General features: G+C 35.3%; 1 protein-coding gene and 1 long non-coding RNA gene across 9 annotated transcripts; one reads left to right on the top strand and one right to left on the bottom strand.

Moving 5' to 3' along the window:
- Positions 1 to 2,169: 2,169 nt before the first annotated feature.
- Positions 2,170 to 22,581, top strand: ZHX1 (zinc fingers and homeoboxes 1). Of its 8 annotated transcripts, none has more exons than XM_077167580.1 (5): positions 2,170 to 2,467; positions 8,997 to 9,113; positions 15,843 to 16,226; positions 17,637 to 18,673; positions 22,312 to 22,581. In XM_077167580.1, exons 3-4 carry the CDS (start codon positions 16,055 to 16,057, stop codon positions 18,668 to 18,670), a joined length of 1,206 nt encoding a protein of 401 aa, XP_077023695.1. In that variant the 5' UTR covers positions 2,170 to 2,467; positions 8,997 to 9,113; positions 15,843 to 16,054; the 3' UTR covers positions 18,671 to 18,673; positions 22,312 to 22,581. The 8 variants fall into 8 exon arrangements, 6 of the variants coding, with proteins under 6 accessions (XP_077023695.1, XP_077023691.1, XP_077023694.1 ...); XR_013178467.1 differs by adding an exon at positions 19,064 to 19,130 and having other exon boundaries at positions 2,173 to 2,467; positions 15,843 to 18,673; XR_013178466.1 differs by adding an exon at positions 19,064 to 19,159 and having other exon boundaries at positions 2,173 to 2,467; positions 15,843 to 18,673.
- Positions 9,157 to 17,699, bottom strand: LOC143689014 (uncharacterized). The gene is made up of 4 exons (XR_013178469.1): positions 17,637 to 17,699; positions 16,099 to 16,226; positions 10,268 to 10,428; positions 9,157 to 9,314 (listed from the first exon to the last, which is right to left on the bottom strand). It is a non-coding gene; the product is annotated as an uncharacterized LOC143689014 (long non-coding RNA).
- Positions 22,582 to 24,096: the final 1,515 nt, after the last annotated feature.

Below are 24,096 nucleotides of genomic sequence, written 5' to 3'. Positions count from 1 at the left end.
AAGTCTCATCTCTACCAGTTCTGAAGTTTTGTGTATGACAAAACGCAAACCATATGCTTTAAAAATCTAGACTCTTATAACTGTGCCAAACCATGGGAAAAAACTTACATCTGGAGTCACACAACTGTTGAAATAAGTCATATTTACAATTTTTACAAAGGAGTAGATTTTAAAAAAACAAGTTACTCTGAAAGCATGATCTCTAAACAGATTTATGTGGGCTGGTACAATCTGCTATGCTAAACATATATTCATATTCCTTAGTCTGCACCCATTTTTTTTTTTGAGTGATGATGATAACAGTCTTAAGTTTTGTACAAGGATACCAAATATTTGGCATTTCAGCTAAGGACACTGTTCTCAGCACTGTGCTATTGAAATTGTTTTTCTGGGCAGAATTGTTCTGTGGGTGTGGCCTCAATTTGGGAGAACTCTAGGCTGCTGGCATTGGGCTGTGAACACAGCAGACAGATTATAGCAAGGAGGAGGTAACTCTATAAGTGGTGCCAAAGAAGGAGAAGAGGAGGAGAAGGATTGGAGGAGGGAGAAAGGGAGAAGGAAAGAAGGAAAGGAGAGAGGGAAGAAAGAAGAAAGGAAAGGAAAGGAAAAGAAAAGAAAAGAAAGGAAAAAAGAGAAATGTGAAGTTTACACTGATCAGTTCATATCTGTAAAGCGGTCCCTTCATGTATTTCTCCTTGATTCTTTCTCTCTCACCTTGCCTGGTACATTTTCTTCCTCGTGGTTTTGCTAGGCTACTAGATTATAAATTTTTGGAGCACAGGAATATTGCCTGACTCAGCTTTGCATCTCCCATATTGCCTGGCACACATTGGTGTTTATAGAAATTGTTAAAATATTTGAGCAAAATAATTCATGTATCCAAAGTATGTCCTTTCTTCAGAGAGGAGTTCTAAACATAGGTTCGATGGGCACAGTACTGCCCCCTAGGGAGTTTTTTGAAAATTTACTGGGACACTTCTTGTCCTGTAGTTCACATGTTAGTGCCAGAGTATTTACATAGTGAAAAACATTTTATTTTTTATTTGTATTGTAAATACAGGGAGTTGATGATGGAAGGGTTGAATATCTATGTTTACGAGATCATTAAGGAATTCTCCTTCTGTTTCCACAAGTTCTTTGATTCTAGGACGAAACTTACAAATAAATATTGATTTCAACAGTTAAGCTTTAGCTTTAAGCAACTGCACATTTTAGGATTGACGTGGCTCAGTGAAGCACCCTGTCATAGCACGAAGGGTTCATGACTGGCATGGGGATGGAGAATGAACATCAAAGCGTCAAAGAGGACTCACATGTCTGGGCCTGTGAATATGTACAGAGTAGCGGCGAGGGTGAGTTGTTTCTCTTCGCTTTGATTTGTATTCCTCTTCATTTAAAAAATGGGATAGGGGCTGGGAGTGAAGAGATGATAGAGGCGGGGCACCGTCCGGTTTTCCCGGATGCCTGTGTCCTTAACTGGCCCCTGATGCGGGGCTGGTTCGCATTGAAGCAGTCCGGATTCGAGGACCACGAAAGCCCTCCAGAAGGGTGAGTCTGTGAGAGGAGAAAGGAGGGCTTCAGAGGTGCAGAGCGAGCGGAGAGGGGCTCTGTTCTAGCAGGGCAGCTCACAGTGGGGTTGAACTGGCTTTGCGGTGTCAGCGGGTGGAGCCACCGCTCTTGCGGAGACTGGCAGAGGCGGGGCTGCAGCTGCAAGGGGCGGGGCAGGGCAGGAGGCGGGGCTTCTGAGTAGAAAGTAAACGGATCTCAGAAAGGGCGGGGCTTCTGTTGACAGTGGGCGGGGGGCTCCCGCAGAGGCGGGGCTTGGGCCTTACGGCCACTAGTGATGGAGTTGACGATGACAAGGGGCAGGCCAGTAGAAAGCAGCATGCCTACCTCTCACGATCCACTGGTGGCACCGGGAAGGCGGAGCGCCCAGGGGGCGGGGAACAAGAGACAGCGGGCTGCCTTCTGCGTGGACCCGGGAGAAGACCAGGTTTCTGTTGACAACGGGCGAAGCCCTCGCCGACCAGGGGCGGAGCCATTTCATGACAGTGGGGAAGGCGGGGCTTCTGTTGACAGGAGGCGCGGCGGCCCTTCCCACCCACCCCGCGCTCGTCCCAGGCGTAGTGGCCGCGGTCGCACCCCTGCAGAGGCGGGGAGTGGACAGCCGCGCGCGGAGCGGGGTGGGGGCGCGCGCGGGAGGGCCCGCCTCGGTCAGCTCTCTCCCTTCCCCCTCCCCGTCCCCGGACGGCTTCTGGGGCGCGCGCCGCGCCTCGCACCCCCACCCCGGTCCCTACCCCACGCTCCGCAGGAGCCCGCCAGGCTGTCGAGGCCCGGCTGCGGGCCCACCGAGCGGTTCCGGGTTTAGGGTTCACAGGTCAGAGTTGATTCCCTGAAAAGTGCAGCCGGTTTGAAATGCAAGATGGCGGCGGCGGCGGGGCGCTGAGAGGCGCGGCGGCTCTCGCAGGTAGCGGTGCGAGCCGGGCCCGGCCTGCGGGAGGGACCCGAGAGCGCAGAGCCCGCGCGGGCCTGGCAGGCGGGCGGCGCGGGTGGGGCGCGGGAGGCCGGCCCCTGGGCAGAGACCCCGGGGGCTGAGCCTAAGCGTGGTGGCGGGGCGGACCCGGCGTCCGAGGGGAGGGACCCGGCCTGCGTCGGGGACAGACTCGGAGCTTCCTCCGAGCACTCGGGGTTTCTGCTGCGGTGCAAGGAGCAAGGGATGGACCCTGTAAAGGAAAATCTCAGCCTCCTGGATGAGAGGGGACGAGCAACCTGACACTGTTGAGGAAGTGGAGACTGGGTCTCGGGGGAGGATGCTGCAGGGATGGAGGGCGCCAGCAATGTTGCAGGTCCTAGGAGTGGTCTGGAGCCTGCCCTCCAGGGGCATGTGGCCGCTTCTTGGAGACTCAGCCTCCCTGTGGGTAAGGAGAAATTCTGCTGGAGCTGAGCGCACAGTCATTAGGGTTGGAGCCCCAGGGATCACTTCTGGAGAAGGCTGTCCCCCCACTTCTGGGGAAGACTTAGAGCTCAGTCCTTGAGAACTGTATTACCATTTTGAAGAAGCCTTGGGACTTAGAGAGACGTTAAAGAGATTGGAAATGTTATCTGTCTGTTCCAGAAGGGAAGTATGACCCAGGGAATACTACAAACTTTAGGGCCTAAAGGGAACAATACACTATTTTCTTGCGGGGAATGAAGGGTTGGGAAGGAGATGTGAGAGGAATGGGGGTCTGATGGCAGGAAAGAAGAACCTTTGTGGTTGCCCTTTCCCTACTATCTAAACCGGAGTTTTAAGTAAAGGGCTTGAAATTCTTTGTTTCAATATGCCTCCCCCCGCCCCCACCCATTTTGGGTAATCATAAGGAAGGAGCAAAATCCTGGAGAAGAAAAAGTTCTGTTTGATATCCTTAGGTTAGTGTAGAGGTAAGCCTTGAGGAGGTTTCAAGGGAGACACTCAGGGTAGAGGAATCAGGAAGGGGGAATGGAGATGGATAGAGGAGAGATGTAGTGGAGAGTAGGAATTCCACAGCCCTTTTCTTGTCATCTCACCCCAGCTCTAAAACAAAAATATGTGAAGAGGTAATGTTTGAGGGAAGAAATGTAAGGGAAGGTTAACTGACAGAGATTTTGTAATATGATTAGGGTTGGAATTCCATGTAACTTAAAAGGAGGCAAGCAGTTCTCTTGGAGATTAAGAGCATAGCAGAAGGGAAAATCACAGAATTGGGAAATGGCATGGTTCATGGTTAGGGATGAGAGACAGCTTCCTCCCGGATTAGTAACTATTTGTCAGCTTGATGTGTGCATAGATACCTGAATGCACTTTTTGATTTGTTGGTATTGGTAGTTGTTTCTCAGTCTTTGTCTGAAAGCTCTAACTTGTGTTATATGGCACTACATGTATTATCTTCATTTTTGAAAAATTATCCTGAACAAGCTGTTTGTTTTTATGCCTGTAGTAAGGATGAATATGAGTTGGTTCTAACAGTGATGTTGGCCATAGCATATCCATAGATATTTTAATTTAAGTAAGAGTTCTGACTCCTAATTTTAAGCAAGAGAAATGTAGTGCTGCCAAAGACAACGCAGAAACAGGACATAAGTGAAAAAGGGCTTTAAATGGGTATTTTTTTCATTTAGTTTTTCTCTATTTACTCTAAGCATTTGAGGACTAAGTAGACTAATTTTATAGGAAACAGAATGTAAACTCTTGGGTCCTTTCAAGATAAATATCATACCGTTTCCTTTATCCATGAATCTTTTTTGTAGAACTTCCTCTTCAAATGGTTTATTTAATGATCAGGATTAAAATGAGAAAAAAAAAAGAATAAAAGAGACGGGTAACTGATAGCAACTATGATTCATACTAATTTCTTTAACCATTCTAGTATTTTTAAAAGAGCTTTAACAGCTTCATGGAGATTTTTTTTTAAAGCATTTCAAGTATAAACTAGTTTAGAGCTGCTCACTTGGAACATTATTGTACATGTGTACCGTTCTTCAGTTTTCCCAAAGTGCATGTAGCTCTAGTTTTATATTCAATTCTGAGCAGATTAGGCTGGGTAAACCACAGTAGCATTGGTTTGCCAGATGGTTTGAAAATATGCTAAGGCTGAAAACATAAATGTGCTTGTGCTGGGTAACTCTTATTAGTAGGCTGCTATCTCTTGTAGCTGAGCTTATTATTTCACTGGATTTGGATGGTAGTTCATGAATGATGTGGTAATTATTTCACCTTTAATGATACATTATTGTAAGTTTTTTTTCAATAAATGTGAATATACTTTTATAATTATTTAATTAACGAACTTAATAGCATAAGGTTAGGTGGTACACTGTGAAGATTTTCTCCCTTTTGTATTATATTTCATATTGTTAAGCATAGGTGATATTATGGTCTATCATACCCCCTTCTTTCTTATAATGTTAACTGAGCTCGGAAGTGTGATATTTGAGACTTGGTTTGCCATAAATTGTGGCTTAAAAGAAAGTGCTATTAGAATTTTTTAAATGATCAGAAATGTATGCGAGGAAATAGTCCTTTATGTTGAGCCATTATAGATTTGGGCTCAAAAGACCCTACTTATTTGAATATTGACAATGTTGAAAAAGCCTAAGTTAGTTTTTAATCTAATACCGCATTTAGTAAATGCAAATAAATCAAGGAGACATTTGGAATTATCTATTGCACAGTTTCTGATAATAGCTTTTTAAGTCTAAATTTTTCTTAAAAATCCTTGTAAACTATCCTTTGCAATTTCAGAAGCAATTTAAATTCTTCAGAAAAAAAAAAGCTGTGATACTAGCCTTTGAATAACAGCCAGTGTTACATAATATTACCGATATATTTTATTGTATTCCAGTTGCTCTGATGTATCTATAGTTATGAGTAACCAAATTTGCATGACTGAAGCTGCTGATTTAGATTACTAATCAGGATATGCATATAAGCTTGCATTTTGGAGATCTGTATTTTATACAATTTATTTTTTAAGTAACCATTCAATGTAAATTTCTTGTAGAAGTTGCCAGTTTTTTGGTCTTAAAGGATATGTAATTTTAACATTTTATATTATCAGTATTTCATAGTGTGTTTAAATGGCATAAAGGCGGTCTAAACAAATATGAAGATATGCTTTGGAAAAGAAGTATTTTGAGCAATTTGAGAGTGACGTTTGTTCAAGACAGTCAAAACTGAACAAAATTAATATTTTTTAAAAACAGGATTTAAAACAAATCTATAAAGTTCCAACTCATCAGAGCTTATCTAATAAAGTTCAAATATTATAGTGGCCAGCATGTTATGATACATATTTATTATTTTAAATAAAATACTTCTGTCTTTAAATTTTGGAAACATCATACCTCCCATATGATTTCTGACTCCATTTTGTCCCCTTTCTTTCCCTTTTTTGATTGTTATGAGTAATGAAAGGAAATGGGAAGGTTCTGATATTTCTAAGCACTTCAGTCATAATTATGTTTTTCTTCTATACTAAATCTATCTCCTTTTACTTTCCAATGTTGTCAAAGAGAAGTTTAACACTTTGCTGGGCATGAGCTAGACTTGGAAGCCAGGGGCTGGTGAGAAGAGAACAATTTCATCTCATTAATCTAAGGTTATTTATAACAGAGGTTTGGTAGTTCTATGAAACATCCCTTAAAATTGTCTTAAGTAATGATACATCTTGAAGAGATAGTGTGAGGGGTGGGGGTGGGAGGGCTAAATTCTGATTGATTCATGGTCTAGGGCACAGATAGGCTAAGTAGTAACTTGTCCAAGGTCACAAAGCTAGTAAGTGATAGACATTCAGGTTCTAGAGCCCAGGTGTGTGACCTTTATTTACAATCCATCTTTACTGCCACAACACCTTGTCCTGTTTTAATATATCATGTACATGGTTGAGGTAACTTCTTTAATTTTGAAATTTACTCTGATCTTAAATTTAAAAAAATACTTTGAGTTAGAGAGAAATGTTTGAATTTAATCCCAGGATCAGGAACTGAAATAACATCAAGAAAGTATAATTTTTATTCATAAGTATTGAAGAGCTTATTTGTTGCACTTGTAGTTGCCTATGCCTTTACATGTCTTAGCAGCTTGTCTCAAGAGATTCTCGTTCTATAAAACATCTTGCAATTACTGTGTGATTTAAGAATGGATTCAAATAGGTACCAATTTACTACAATATTAATAATTCATTCTGAAAAATAACCTTCCTTCTTTGGCAGCTGTTTCCTGTCTTCTCTACTAATCCACATCCTATAGATGGATAGCTAAGAAGTGGCTGAACAAGGAGATACCAGGAAATGACATTGTAGAATCCTAAGCTGCACAGGCAACAGTATGTTCCACTGAGCCAACCAGGAAAATGCTCTTTTGCTTTTCATAAAAATAGTATAATTATTTAGTTTAAACTCTAACCTAGATGTATTTTAATAGAAGTTTTTTAATAGAGGAGTGGTGTAGTTACATCATTTCTTGCCTTGAAGGCTCTTCATAAACTTGTATGTAATAAAAGCAGGGATCAAGGAATAATGTATTTTGGGGAAATTAACTTCCCTAATATTTGTTCATTATGGTTTACAAAGTTTTAATGCTTATATCAAAAAAAAAAAGAACCACCCTTCAGAAGTATTATTTATTGTTATTCTAGTAAGAGAAGTAATTATGGTTTTTGTTAAAATTTCCTGATTGGTTTAACCATTTTGGATGATATAACACAATATTTGGGAGCATGAATCTGAATTTTCAGATAATTATTTTTTTTGATTGCACAATACCAGTGCTTCATATTTAGGCTTGTAAAGCCATTTGGGTAGTAGCTTTCTATAAAAAATTAATAAACCTCAATATTCTATTTGATACCACCTATTTAGGGGTGAAATTCCACAAGTTTATTTAAATTGTTATTGGCTTGTGTAACCAGCATTAATAATTATCTCCACTCTAATTAATATATAGTTTAGGGTCCAGATATGTGTAGGTTTTCGTGTACACATATAAACATATAAACCTATTCCCAAATCCGTAGTTTAACTGAGTTGTCTTTTTTTTTTTTAACTGAGTTGTCTTTTATAACCTTTGTGTACTAATTTTAAAGAACTCCCAATTTTTACATCTGGATCTTCACATTATAGCCTGCATATATTACATTTTGAAAGTTCTTTCTGAAAATAGTTACTTTGTTGTTTTGTATAATATAAATAGATTTTTTAAAGTGTAGTTTTAAATTTTGTGTTTGCTGTGAATATTGGGTTTGGCATTTTAGATGGCTCTTTTAAAAATCTCTACAAGGAAATTAATTTTTTCCCCCAAAACATTTATTTTTAAAAAGCCAAGATATATATGTTCTAGTAGACTTGATTCTCAAAGACTATTGTATAATGATATAACTTTTACATTGTGACTGTGATTATGAAACCCTTGTGTCTGACCTCCTTTTATCCAAGGTATGGACAAATGAGTAAAAAAATATGGATAATAAATAAATAATAGGGGGATAAGGGATAAAATAAATTGGGTAGCTGGAAATACTAAAGGTCAATGTGAGAGGGAGGATTAAGAGGTATGGGATGTATGAGTTTTTTCCCTTTTTATTTCTTTTTCTGAAGTGATGAAAATGTTCTAAAAATGATCATGGTAATGAATACACAACTATATGATGATATTGCGAGCCTTGATTGTACGACATGTATGGACTGAATTATGTGAAGATTTGTCAATAAAAATATTTTTTAAAAAGCCAAGGCAAAGATATGGTGAAATTGGAACCCTCCTACTTTGCTGTAAAATGGTGCAGCTACTATGGAAAACAGTTAGGTGGCTCCTTAAACAATTAAACATAGAATTACATTTGACCCCATGGTTCATTCCTACTTACCCCAAAAAACTGAAAACAGGATCTTGAACAGTTATTTGTATGCCAGTGTTCATAAAGGAATTAAAAACCTATTACAGGTAGAAGCAACACAAGATTCCATCAACAGATGAATGGATAAACAAACTAGTCTCTCCATACAATTGAATATTATTCTGCTATAAAAAGGAATGACCTTCTGACACATGCTACAACATGGATGAACCTTGAAAATGTTATGCTAAGTGAAATAAGCCAGACACAAAAGGAAGACATTCTATGATTCCACTTATATGAAATAGCTAAAATAAGCAAATTCAGTCAGAAAATAGGTCAGAGGTTACCAGAAGCCAGGAAAAGTGGGGAATGGGGAGTCACTGCTTAATGGGTACAGAGTATTTTTGGGGATGATGAAAAGTTTTGATGTAATGGATGGTGGTGACGGTTGGACAACATTGTTAAGTGTAATTTACACTGGATTATACACTTAAAAATGCTAAAAATGCAAATTTTATGTTTTTTATATATAAAACCATAACAAAGTTTAACGAACACACTTAAAAAAAGCCAAGATATAACGTTTTTCTAACTAAGGCTGAATCATATTGAGAATAATAAAGTGCTATTACGTTTCTGTAGGAGAAGGCAGATAGCTACTTTGGACCTGTTGGTAATGATGGCCTGAGCTAAACAACTCCTAATATGAAGGAACACCCTTCTGCTTCAAAGGACAGAATGCAGAGGAAGATATGGCAAGTATGTTTTGATAAGGTAAAATTCAGATACCTACTGTGTTGATTTTAGATCCCATGATACTTTATTTGGCTAAAGTTTTCAAACCTTTCTTTAAAAATGGCTGATACATGCTTTCAAACTTTAAAAACCATGGGAGGGTGGTGCAGCGGTGGCTCAGTGGCCTGCCATGCCGGAGGCCCAAGTTCGATTCCCGGAGCCTGCCTGTGCCAAAAAACAAAAACCAAAAAAAAACAACTACTATGGAGTGTTGGCTGCTTTAAAATAAAAGTAAACAGTGTCATACGTCATAATAAAATTTTTGTGATATATTGATCATTGATTTTTCAATTAATATTTGCTGAAATTTGTTGTATGCCAGGTGCTACGGTAACAGTGGTAAATAAGACAAACGAATATCTGCAGGGCAGGGATCTGTGGTGTGAGGAAACTGATCTAGAAATTCTTTTGCCCATATCCAGAAAAATATGTTCAGATTTAAAAGGACAATTTCTGAAAATATATTTTCAATATATAGTCGATATAGTCTACTAATAAAAGTTAATTATAATTATAAAAAGTAGGATATTAAAATCAAATATTTTGATTTAGGGTAACCAATACCAAAATTTAAATATTTGCATATATTTGTATGTAATTATTTTTATATTTTATTTTCCTGATTTATTAGCTTTTATAAATAAGGCATGAGATTATGTACTGCTTGAAATATTTATATTTTAGCTCAGTTGTTATTTTAAATGATTCCAGAAAGTACTAGGAAACATTTGATTAACAGTTATTAATGTAGTGGTTCACTTTTATTTAAAAAAATTTATAGCAGTCTGCAAATTGACCATTCCAATACTGATTACTATGCTCTCTAAAATTATTTTCTTAAAAAAAATCAAATGATTATATCCTCAGTGAAACAGGATATTTTATATTATAAATGGGGATGATAAAGGACAGATGAATAGTTTTTCAGCCTTTCAAGGATAATCTCACTTGGAACCAGGAATAGAATTCTTTCACTATTTATGAAAGACTTAACACCCCTCCTTGAGAAAAGTAGGGGAAACTATTTTCAGTAGAAAATTATTTCTGCATCATAGTCACAAACTTTAACAAGATAGATTTCATTATATTGCTAGTTTATGTATCAATATGTTACATACCATATATGCCAGCAGGAGGTAGAAAGCTAGTATGTTAAATGTCCAAGAGAGACCTTTTAAAAAGGCATTCCATTCCTTGAATGTGGAATCAGAGTTTGCCGGGAGAAATCTGCTCAGCTGGGATTCTTCTTTTAATCTTTATCATCATTAAGGTCTGCTTTCTGAGGTGGGAAAAAAAAAAGCAGGTAGAGGATAGAGTTTCTAAACCTTTAAGCTTTAACTAGCATTAGCAAAGGGATCTTCTGAAATTAAATGATCTTTGACCACAGTTTCTTAGATGCTTTCACTTTTATCACCTGCACTGTTTTTTCAATATCATAATGACTTTTTCAATTTTTTATTGTAATTTTTTTTCATTTAGAAGTTATGGGTTTATAGAAAAGTCATATAAAAAAATACAACATTCCCATATACCCCCATTCTTGATACTTTGCATTAGTGTCATACCTTTGTTAAGCTTGATAATACTATTAAAATGTTATCTCTAGTCCATATTTATATTAGATATATTTTTCCCATATGTTTTTTTATTGACTTTTTTATTGACTAGCTTAGATCATTTTTGGAAATTTTTTTGAGATTTATTTCTCAGGTAATGATTCTAGGTTACCAGTAATTTTTAAAAATATTTCCTGTGGGTAAAAATTTTGATTGTTATTTTCCTCATTTAATTATTTTTAAGAACTTGATTATTTTTTCTAAATATTTTCATATTTTAACTTTGAAAAATCTCTTAAGTGTATTAAAAAACCAAAATACTTTATTGTTTGATATTTTTTATTAAATTAATGAGTAAGATGAAAATGAAACCACAAAGATGTACATTGGAACTTCATTTCTTATCAAGGATTTGAAAGACTTTTTGTATCAGATAACAGTTTTCAAACATTGGAAGACTATTCCCTCAATTTTTTTTTCCTACTAAAATGCTTTTCTTTTTAATTAAAAAAAAAACTGTCCTCTTGGACAGTGTTTCAATTTGTGTCCCCATTATTCTTTGCTCCTATATTACTTCAGACATTCTGTGATGTTGGTAAATTTGTAACTTTTAGTTTGAATACAAGTATGTAGAAATAAGTATTTTCAGCTGGCTAAACAGAACTCGACTCAGAGAGGGAGAAGTGAAACTGAATACAGGGACCTAAGAATTCTCAATATGCATATAAATATAGATTCCAAAGGATTCTCAGTATGTATAATTTTGCTACCCTAAGAACTGTTTTATTTTATTGGTTCTAGATGAGAACTAATATGATCCCTAAAACATCTTTTAAATGTCCCTATTTGACTCAGCATTGATATTAAAAAACAAGATTTGTTTTATTCACATAACATCTTAGCAAAATAACATGCTTTTGTGTCTAACTAGGCCAACATAGTGTTACTTGTTAATCATTTAAAGTACAAGGCAGCCAAAAAGTAGAGGCTTAGAAATTTGGTGCCGTTATGGCTCTGCTTAACTATAAAATCTTTTAAAAAATATTAAGCATGGAATTTGAAATAATCCACTAACTTTTTATAGTTTATTATACTGAAAACTTGGTTTTTTAGTTTCTCTAAAAATGTAGTAAAACCCCATTAAAGTTTGGTTTTCTCATGAAACAGAAATAATAATTCTAAGTTCAAATTTGCATTTGTTATCTTTATAAGAACCTTGCCCTTTTCTGCCGAATTTCACTGCAGGAAAAATTTTTCAATGTTTTTATCTTCCTTGTTTTACTTTTAGTTAGGCCACAAATTTAAGTGTGTACTAGTCAGACATAAAACTGACTTATTACAACAAAACTGTAGATGTTTAGTAAATATTTGTTGAATATTCACTGCTATATTTTAATAAACGTTTTAGATATAAGGATGCTTTCATATTGTAATGATTAAGGTAATTTTATTACCTAGGAATTTGCTTTTGAAAACTATCTTACTATAAAACAAGTACAGTTTTCTTTATAGTTTTACTGTAAATAACTGTAGTTTAATGAAGTAAGATGCATGTTATAATACACAAAACAGATATATTTTACAGTTTTATTTTTTTCAGCAAATATTATTGGGGCCCTGTTAGGTATTGTGTTAGACCCTGGAAATATAATAGAAGCTAAACAGACATTCTTTCTGACCATACCAGAGAAGCTGCTATTATGGAAGAACTGCCCCAGATTTTTAGATTGTGATGTAATAAATTTTGCTTTCATGAAATGCTTTTCTGTAGAGAACCTTATTGTAATTAACATGGTGAGTTAGCATTATAAATTAATTGCGGGACATTATACCTTCAGGAGAGGAATGAGTAAGATCCATGGACATTGGCTTGGTCTGGATCTATACCTAGACCTTTTAGATGATCTTGAAAGCATTTACAGCCAGTCCTACTTCTTGAAACATGGAATAGCAGGTTCAAAGAATGTCTGAGTGCTATACATATTAAGGGGGTAATTTCAGTACCCCCTTAAAGAAAGGAAGGGAAACTTTGTTTCTGATTTGAGACAAAGGACCATGGAAATATTTTAGTATAAATGCAATTTTAAGGCCTTGAAACTACTGTTGTATTTTATAATAAAGCAATGTTGCAATATCAAAGAGAACTTGTGAATACCACACTTATAAAAATTTCACCCATGATCTCACTGGAATACTTCATTGTTTTATGTTATCATATAGTCTTTTTTCCACATACATGCATATTTTCCCATAGTTGTAATTAATATGCAACTTTTGTTCCGATTTTTAAAATTTAACAGTACACAAGTAAATATTTTCCATATTCCTTAATTACTCTCTTTGGTTATCATTTTTTAATGGTAATATAACAATTTTCTTTACATATTTCTCTACTGAAAGTTTAACTGAAAATAATTTTCAAAAGTTAATTATTTTTAGTATTGGATGTATTTAAAGCATACCTTTTTCTTTTATTAACAGTCTTAAATATAATTGTTTTTTAAATTTTTATTACTTATATAATTGTGTTTTAATTGCAATGTCATCTAACTATTCAGTTGCACAACTGACCTCTAACCCCTTTTTACAAATAAATAGTGCAAGGTTCCCCAAATTGATTTTGAGCTGTGTTTTTAGTGACATTCAGATAGAGGATGTCATGTTTGTCAGCTAGTCGTGATTTCTATAATACTCAGAAAATACTATAATTTCCCTGTCCCAGTCTATTGCCCTTTAATGATAAAAGCTGATGCATTGGAACCACACCAGAGAAATTCTTTTTCTGTATTTTTATTCCTTTTGCTTTTCAATTTGCCACCTGATTTAGTTGCATTAAAAAAAAAAAAAAGGTGTGTGTGTGTTTGTGATATCATATAAAGAGTATTTCTTCCTTCTCCCCAGAATAATTTTTGAGGGGTTGGAAAATACCATCAATTAAGTACCCAATGTGTTGGAGTAGGTGAAGCATTTTTATTTCCTCAGCCTCTGAGATGGATAACACTATTCCTACTTATTCCTACTCCCTCCAGGGAAGCTTTCTCTGCTTCTTTTCTGGAAGCCTCCTCAGTGTGCTTATATAGTTCCTGATCCTTCTTCACTCATTGCATTAGTCAGTTATTCTAAGTAATTGTTTACTGCCTGTATTCCTTGCTAGACTGCTAGTACCTGACAAAATAGTGGTAAAAATAGTGGTCCCCTATTGCATTAATTAAGAGATGGCATTAGCTTAGTTTATTTAGTTAGGAAATGGTTTTAAATTTCAGTGATTTCTTTATAATCTCTTAGAAATCAAAGGAGTTTATAGAAAAAATGAGTGACACCATTGAGAGTAGGTATTTGGACTCTTGATACTACTGTTACTAAGCTAATGTTCCTCATCTTATAATGTGGGAAATCAGAAAATGAGGGACATTTCGTCCAACTTTTTGTCTTCGACTTGAATCTATCAAATGAACATATAGCTTTATTTGAATAAATCCAGTAATGAGAAATTTATTGCCTACAAAAGGAGGGCATTCTCTGTTTGGACAGCTCTATTTCCTAAAAATATTTCTCCCTTTACTGAGTCAGTGTCTCTCCTCTTACAGTCTTGGTCTTGCTTTATGATCTTAGTTATTATCTATACATGGTTCTGTTGAAGCAAACTTTTTTCTCCTCAATTCATATAGGACCAGGATGATGCTAGTGAATGAAATAGCTCTAATTTGTGGTGGAGAGTAGTGAGACCACTGTATTCATTTTATTTGTTTTTATTGGTTTAGACTTTAGAAGCCTGAAAACTTTAACTGATTCAGCATCAAAATTTTATTTCAAATATTTTAGAGAGAAAACTTATTAAGATGTGTTTGCATGAATATAATTAATGGATTTCAGCTACTGGTCTCTATGTTAATGCCCTAGGGGCATACTGAGTTTTGTAGGACTGTTTTCCTATTCATTTTAGTTTATTTTTAGAAACATTTTGTGAGTACCTACTACCAGCCTTCTTATATGCAAAGGGGATACAAAAATGACATCAGCCAAAATAGCTCTACGAGGAGTGCCTTTAGACTAAAGATCTGATCCCTGGTTCAATCCAGAGTCTCAGTAGCTTTATTATACATCAGTAAAGCTGTTACCAAAAAAAAAAAAAAAAAAAAAAAAATGAGACACAATTCCTATAGTAAGGAGATCTCTGATATGGATGATGGCGGTGGGGAACAGAAATGCAATATTAGTCTGCTGTAATATGGTAAATGCTAGAGTAGAAAATAAAGGGGGGCGGAGATGGGGCCAGATTAAAGAGAAAGGTGACCTGTGGGCTGTAAGAGAGTTCTTCAAGTACACAAACAATGGAGGACTATCCTAGAATAAGGAATGGCTTGAGTAAAGGTATGAAAATGCCTTCAGTGTCTTAGGAACAGCAATCATTTCTGGCATGCTTAAAGCACAAGGATATAGGAGGAAGGAGAGGGATGACAGGAAATGAGGTAGGAAAATAAGGTTGGAACCAGGTTGTGAAAGGAATTATATGTGCCTTTGGGAGTTTGGACTAATTCTTTCAGCATTGAGGACACATCAAAAACTTCAGGTCAGAAGTATATTATGATTAGATAGGATTTATAAATTCCAGTAATATTATGTGGAGAATGACTGAGTAATGTTTCTGAAATTTTGATCATTCTACCCCACCTTTGCTATTTTTTGCCACACTTGGGCCTGCACTTGGGCTGATGAGATAAATCAATAGGAAAAAGAGCATAACTGATAGATTGAATTTCATACACTTATTGGCCTTAGTTTTTGAGTCTCTATGACAATTTTTTATCGTTTTTAAAGTTCCTCCTTTGTTATCAGTTTGTCATTTCTAATGGATAATAGTGTGCTTGCCAATAGCAGGCCCATCCCTACCTTCCCTTCTTTTATATATAGCTAGCTAAAAACCCAAAATAAATAAGCCTGGGAGCTGACCCCTGAGTATAGTATATGACCTTTAGTGAGTCAGCTTAAGGACATGATCCTTACAGAATTTTTTTTTGGTTCTTGCCTTATCCTAGATCTATACAACTGAGCTATCTAACAACTTTATAAAAGTATAATTTGTTTAAAAGAGCATGGTCACTCATTTTTAAACATTTTTAAATTTATTTTAATGTAGGTGATTGGAGTTTTGCTTCAAAAATTTCAGCAGTTCAGCAGTATTTTATCTGCCAACATTAAGCTCTTTACTTGATTGCACCATGAAAAAGCTGCTAATAAGACTTGTTGAGCACAAACGTGAACTTGAACCGAAAGCCATTGTTTTCAAATGAAGACTACAGAACAGTTTTAATGCTTTTTAATCACCACTGAGATTTTCCCCACATCAGAATGGCAAGCAGGCGAAAATCAACAACACCTTGCATGGTCCTCACCAGTGAACAGGATCCAGACCTTGAGTTGATATCTGATTTGGATGAAGGTCCTCCTGTTCTCACGCCTGTAGAAAACACCAGAGCAGAGAGTATCTCAAGTGATGACGAAGTTCATGAATCTTTGGATTCTGACAATCAGCAAAATAAAAAAGTTGAAGGTGGCTATGAATGTAAATATTGTACTTTTCAAACTCCAGATCTAAATATGTTTACTTTTCACGTGGATTCAGAACATCCCAATGTAGTGCTAAATTCATCCTATGTTTGTGTTGAATGCAATTTTCTTACCAAAAGGTATGATGCACTTTCTGAGCATAATCTGAAATATCACCCAGGAGAAGAGAATTTTAAGTTGACTATGGTGAAACGTAATAACCAGACAATCTTTGAGCAAACAATAAATGACCTGACTTTTGATGGCAGTTTTGTTAAGGAGGAGGGTTCAGAGCAAGCAGAATCTACAGAAGCTTCTTCTTCAGGAATATCTATCAGTAAAACTCCTATCATGAAAATGATGAAAAATAAAGTAGAGAACAAACGGATTACAGTTCATCATAACTCAGTTGAAGATGTTCCTGAAGAGAAAGAGAATGAAATTAAACCGGACAGTGAAGAAATTGCAGAAAATCTAAGTTCTTCAGCTTCTGAATCTAATACAAGTACTTCCATTGTAAATAGATTACATCCACATACTGCCAGCACAGTAGTGACCCCAGCAGCAGTTCTTCCTGGATTAGCACAGGTGATAACTGCTGTATCAGCTCAACAGAATTCTAATTTGATTTCCAAAGTCTTAATCCCTGTTAATAGCATTCCTACCTACAATACTGCATTGGATAACAACCCCCTTTTGCTTAACACTTACAATAAATTCCCTTATCCAACACTGTCAGAAATTACAGTTCTTTCTGCTCAAGCAAAATATACAGAGGAGCAGATCAAAATATGGTTTTCAGCCCAACGTCTAAAACATGGTGTTAGTTGGACTCCTGAAGAGGTAGAGGAGGCAAGAAGGAAACAGTTCAATGGAACAGTACATACTGTACCTCAGACCATAACCGTTATTCCCACACACATTTCCACAGCAAGTAATGGTTTACCATCCATTTTACAGACATGCCAAATAGTTGGTCAGCCAGGTCTGGTCCTTACACAAGTAGCTGGAACAAATACCTTACCAGTAACAGCACCTATAGCGTTGACAGTGGCAGGGGTTCCAAATCAAACAAATGTACAGAAAAGTCAGATACCTGCTACTCAGCCTGTTGCAGAAACAAAGCCAGCAGCAGCAGTTCCAACTTCTCAACTTGTCAAACATGAAACCACACTGGCAAACCCTGATTCATTTGGCATTCGGGCAAAAAAGACTAAAGAGCAACTGGCAGAATTAAAAGTTAGCTACCTTAAAAATCAGTTTCCCCATGATTCAGAAATTATCAGACTTATGAAAATAACAGGGTTGACTAAAGGAGAGATTAAAAAATGGTTTAGTGACACAAGGTACAACCAGAGAAATTCAAAGAGTAATCAGTGCTTACATCTCAACAATGATCCCTCTACCACCATTATTATAGACTCTAGTGATGAAACCACAGAATCCCCGACTGTTGTTACTTCACAACATAAACAATCCTGGAATTCTTTTCCAGACTTTACTCCACAAAAGTTTAAAGAGAAGACTGCAGAGCAGCTAAGTGCTCTTCAGGCAAGTTTTCTCAACAGCTCTGTACTAACAGATGAAGAATTAAATAGGTTAAGAGTGCAAACCAAACTTACCAGAAGAGAAATTGATACTTGGTTTACAGAGAAGAAGAAATCAAAAGCTTTAAAGGAAGAGAAAGTGGAAATTGATGAAGGTAATGCAGGTAGCTCCAAAGAAGAGACTGGAGAAACTTCTCCCGGAGATGAATCTGGCCCACCTAAATCAGCTAGTACAGGCAAGATATGTAAAAAAACACCCGAGCAGTTGCACATGCTTAAAAGTGCATTTGTCCGAACGCAGTGGCCATCACCCGAAGAGTATGACAAGCTGGCCGAAGAAAGTGGGCTTGCTAGAACAGACATTGTTAGTTGGTTTGGGGATACCCGTTATGCTTGGAAAAATGGAAACTTAAAATGGTACTACTACTATCAAAGTGCCAATTCAAGTAGTATGAATGGTCTGTCTTCCCTTAGAAAAAGGGGGAGAGGAAGACCCAAAGGAAGGGGAAGGGGAAGACCACGTGGGCGACCTAGAGGTAGCAAAAGAATTAACAACTGGGACAGGGTGCCATCACTCATAAAATTTAAAACTGGAACGGCAATACTTAAGGATTATTACCTAAAGCACAAATTTCTTAACGAACAAGACCTTGATGAACTTGTTAACAGATCACATATGGGCTATGAGCAAGTCAGAGAGTGGTTTGCAGAAAGACAGAGAAGATCAGAATTAGGTATAGAACTGTTTGAGGAAAATGAGGAAGATGAAATTATTGATGATCAGGAAGAGGATGAAGAAGAAACAGATGATAGTGACACTTGGGAACCCCCACGCCATGTGAAGCGGAAGCTCTCTAAGTCAGATGATTGAAATGTAAGTTTTTATCTGGGTATATATGCATCAGCCATATTTAGATGAGGTGCCTTGTATTTATCAGTCATCTTCAATTGCGATAGATTTTTCTAAAATAATTTTTCCTTTTCTTAATAAGAGGACTTGGTGTCACTAGTATAGCCAACAGATGTATGATTATTATGTGTAGTTTGATTAATATGATTGTTTGTTATATAGAGTTTAATGTTGCTTTATTTATTTTTTTATATGAAAAGTTTTTTACTTTGTTCTAAAAGAATGTTACCCATTCTTTATGAAGGGAGATTGATGGGGGGTTTGGGATAGGATTCACAAACAAAAATTAAAAATTACTAAAATGTATTTCTTGCAACTCACCCTCCACTAAACTTCATTTTTTGCCTATTTAAGGAAAGAATTCAAAAAAGAAAACTAAAAGAAGGGGAAAAGTATACCGAAGGAAAGACTTACCACAGGGGTGAGGATTACTCAGTTTTAGGAAACTAGGTGAAAATGGGTATCTTTTTTTCTTCATTGTATTTCAGGTTTTACCAAACCCTAAATGTATGCTTCTCTGCCCCCACAACTTTATTAGATTTTTAACTAGAGTTTAAAATGTTTTATGTATTAGAATTATTTTCTTCTTCTGTTAAAAGCTAAAGGTCTGTTAAAAGCTAAAGGTCACACATATATAAATTCATGTTTGCTTAGGAGGCATCTATTTTTAAAAACTGATATAAGTTATTTCTCAGATATAAAATGTTATACATTAAAAGGGAAGTAACAAACTTGACATTAAATTAGTTCAATTGCCTAAACTGTCTTTTCATTCTTTGATATAAAACAAACCTGCAACCAGCATAAACACTTTGTATTTAGTTGGCAATGCATCTCTCTAGTCATAAAAATACAAGTAAATATGTTTTAAATTTGAAAGTTCTTGGCATGTTCTTTAACTGTTAATTCTTTTATAGATTAGATTAATTAAAATTTCACTAGTTGCAAATCAGATACCTGATTTGAAGTTAGGACGTTCAATTCTTAATACTTTAGGAATTCAGTAGTACAGTTTCTATTTTTTCTACTCTTTGTTTTGGAATGTTACAGTATAAAAGTACCATTTTTTTCCTTCCAGATGACACTTTTCATTTGGATACTTTCCAAGCAACTTACACATGATTAGCAGCTGAAGAGAAATAAATGTATACTTTTGGGGATAGGGGTGCTCTATTTTCAGTCCATTCTTATGCTCTGTTCACCTCAGGATTTTAACTGAGGAAGTATATTTTCTCAGAAAACCAAACTTTCTCATGAGAAACAAAACAAACAAAAAACCCAGCTGAATACCAAAGTCCCAGGCCCCTTGGTTACTGGCACTCTTGGTTTAATGCCAGTAAACCACATTAAACATTCTACAAAGAATATATTTTTAGCCTTTGAAGAAGTCAACGCATTGGTTTGTTGTTTGTTTGCTTATTTCCAAAGAGAACATCTTCTTGGACATTTTTTTCTTTCTTTCTTTCTTTTTTTTTTTTTTTTTTACCATTTTAAGCATTTTAAGTGTATAACTGAGTGCTATTTATTATATTCACAATGTTGGGCAACCATCACCATTATCTGTTTACAAAACTGTACCCATTAAGCAATATCTTCACATTCTCCCCTCCCCCTAGTCCCTGGAACCTCTAATCTGTTTTCTCTATGAATTTGCCTATTCTTGATATTTCATATAAGTAGAATCATAAATTTTTAAAAAATTTATTAATTAAAAAAATTAACAAATGAAATAAAAATTAACATAAATAATCAGTAATTCACAATATCATCACTAGTTGCAATATTGTTTTTTGTGTCTGGCTTATTTCACTTAGCATAATGTTTTCAAGGTTCATCAGTTTTGTAGCATGTGTCAAAAGGTCATTCCTTTTTTATGGTTCAATAGTATTCCATTTTGTGGATATACTACATTTTGTTTATATATTCATCTAGTGATGGCCATTGAGTTGTTTCCACCTGTTGGAATAATGCCATGTGAACACTGATGTGGAAGTATCTGAGTCCCTGCTTTCGGTTCTTTTGGTATATACTTAGGAGTGGAGTTGCTGGGTCATATAGTAGTAATTCCATGTTAAATTTTTTGAGGAGCTGACAAAAGTACACTTTTTATAAAGGTAGAACATTTGTCTGAGACATTTGTATGTTTCTATCAGTAGCCCAAATAGCATTTTGCTATCAGAAATTACTATAATGTTCTAAAACAGTGAAGGAAGAAATTAAACATAGGTCCTCTGATTATTATTTTACCTATGAGCGTATTTACTTATTTCCTTAGCTTAGTTTGCACCTCTACTATGCAATATTTTTCTTAATTTCCCCATGCCTTCTTTCTTGGTTTTATTTACTTTGTTTTATCTACAAGCTTTTATAGAGAACTTGCTGTGTGCCAGGCACTATTCTTAAGATTGCTTAACAATTCTTTCCCAGTTTTTTCTTTTCATTAACATTTTTTTCCAAGTGGAAAAACAGATGAAACTAAAAATTTGCCTATTTTAATAAACAATATAAATCTCAAATAGAACAATGACATAATCATTTTAAGTCACTAGAAGTTAAGTAGTTTTGTATAGCTTAATCTTTAAAGTGCAGCCCTCCAAATCCTAAAATCAGAAATCTTCAGGACAGGATTTCTTCTCACCTAGATGCATAAAATATTTTTAATGGGCATTTTTTTATTGCTAAACACAGGAATGTGCACTCAGCCAAGATTAAATCAACACATTTGTTGCCGCAGTGAATTTTGTTGTGGTGGTAACTTCTGCAATTTTTATGGGAACTGCAATCTTCTAAAAATAAGATGAACTTTTTTTACAGTTTAGTTTGACAAATTTACTTCAAGTGCATATGGACAATTCTTATGTTAGATATTGATACTATAATGTATATTAATTATGGTCAGAAAATTCACATAAGCGACAGTTTCAAAATGTTATACATACACTTTTGTGGTATGTATACAGGTATGCCTTGCTTTTAAAATATGCAGAAATTTAAAATTATTAAACATTAATTAACAGCCTATCATTGACTTAATAAAATATTTTTTCATCTTATTGAAGGATCCACCACAGGTTTCCTCTAATTAATTTAATTATTTCTTCTTTTAGATATAGTTCAATTTACCAAAAAAAAAAAAGTAACCAAAACCTTTCCAAAATAGTTATTGCTGAAAGTGAGGTGTGTGTATATGTGTGTGTGTGTGTATGTATATATATACACACATACCTATATATACATATATATATATATCTCTTTTGCATATGCCAGCCTTGTTAATAGATAGAAAAAAATACAAGGGTCTTTAGATTTCACAGTCTGTTTATTGCAAATAGTGACAATGAAATATATACTTGTAATAATTTTTAATAAATTATTACATGAAAGTGACCAGTGTCTTTAAGCAAGGCTGGTATATGCATAAGAGTTGTACACAAAATCTAGTGCATTATGTAAGATGTAGGTGGCATGTGATTTAAGTATTAAGAAGATGCAGAGGAAATATTTCCATCGCTAATTTATACCTTTTTTGTTTCTAAAAGTGGTAAAAATAGAAATATGTTTTCTTCAAAATTTCAGTTTTTTATGATGTTTTTCTTTTATAGCTGCCTAAAACTTTGAAGGAGATCAATTCTTCAACTCAAGATGTCTGATTTACTGTGAATGGGCCTAAACTTTGAAAAAAAAACCGAAAACATTTTGGGACATTTATACAGTCTCAAAAAGTAGGATTTTCAGTACCCAAAAGAAATGGAACTTAATGTTGTGCCAAAGTTAAGCTACTGCAGTTGGTGGAAGTTCTGCAATGTAAATAGAAAACTAATTAAAGAGCAACTTGTAAAAATTCAGTTTTAATACAGCAAATTTTTATTCGATATGATGGAGACATTCTGATTCTTAGACTTTCTGAGGGATTTAATGACCACTAGGGCTTGTCCTCTTATATTTTGTCCAGCTTAATATTGTATGTCTGGTAAGATGGGCTTTATTGCCTGTTTCTTTGATATATGATGAAGCTTATAGCTTTGAGTGACCAAACATTTTACAGAGTAAAAATTGTTAGAAATGGGAAAAAAAACATCTGATTTATTTCTAAGTCTTATTTATCTACCCTACACTAAGATTAAAGGTCATGCATGGGTTTACACAATTTTGGTTTAAGTGAAAAAACAGCCTACATACACATTCTGGAAGATTAAGATTTTGTGGTATCACAGGCCTTTAATGATTGGGTCTTTCGTTGAACACATTCATGAATGCTATGGTTACTACTTGGAATACTTCTGTTACTTTTTTCATTTGAAGCTGAATTTGCTTTTTAATAAACTGAAGAAAATACTGAAGAAGGAAGAGAAACTGGCATAAGAATTTGCATAAGGAGAAATTGAAATAAATGTACCAAAAATGTGAAAGAGAATCATGTAGTAATATATATTAGTGGGTTTGTTTTTTTTTTTTTTACAATCATGTGGAAACCAGAAATGTGTGTACAGGTGTCAGGTCAGAATTTTCAAGAATTGTCTTTCAATGAAATTCTACTTTGTGTAACATTTCAGCAAATAGCAGAAAAAATTCTGAACTGGTCATATTGAGTTAAAAGTTTGTTTTTTACTTATGAATCACGGAAGTGTTAACCATTAACTCTTGCCATGTCAGGAGACTGAAAGTTCATACTAACTTATTTGTAAAGACCGGTGCTGTTCATTCACATTGAGAAGGACCCTTTCTTTTGTGACTATAGGACCATTTTTCAAAATGGGCTCTCTTCATAGAAGAAATGTTTAGTTTAATTAGCTTTGGATTTTAAAGTGTTTTTCTGAATGACCAGATATAGTGGGTTTGGCCAGTTTATTTTATCTAATTTAATGAATAATAAATATTATGCTCTTGTTTTTTACCTAATTGTCAGCTAATGAAAATGTTATGAAAAAGTCTTGAATATGCATGCTGCTTTCATTTTTATAAACTTTTTATTTTTTAACTATAGCTTTATTAGTAATTCCAAAATGCTGCAATTTAGCTGATTTCTTCACTCAGACAGCTGGCTTTGTGGGTGGCTTTTTTCATACTACTGTTAACTTTTTTAAAAAAAGAAGCAATGTAAAGACTGTAACAATTTAATGCACTAAACTGTTTTTTCTTTTACACATTTAAAAACTTCTTAAAGCACTCTGTATTATAATCATTAAATTGCTCCCTTTTTTAAACCATTGCTAATGTGGTCTGAGTTTTGTTTGGCAATAGTTTTAATGTTTTCAAATTTTGAAATGTCAAGTATTGGAAATGAAGCCTTTGAATGTATTTATATTGTGTTTCCCTTGCATTGTTAACTCTGTATAGCTGTAAATAACTATTTGTGATTTCCCCCCATCTCTTTTATAGGTTTTGCA

Source organism: Tamandua tetradactyla, chromosome 6 (genome assembly GCF_023851605.1).
Source record: "Tamandua tetradactyla isolate mTamTet1 chromosome 6, mTamTet1.pri, whole genome shotgun sequence".
In the NCBI taxonomy this organism is placed as follows: domain Eukaryota; kingdom Metazoa; phylum Chordata; class Mammalia; order Pilosa; family Myrmecophagidae; genus Tamandua; species Tamandua tetradactyla.
Note: the sequence above shows the minus strand (reverse complement) of the source record. Positions and strands in the feature narration are given on the sequence as shown.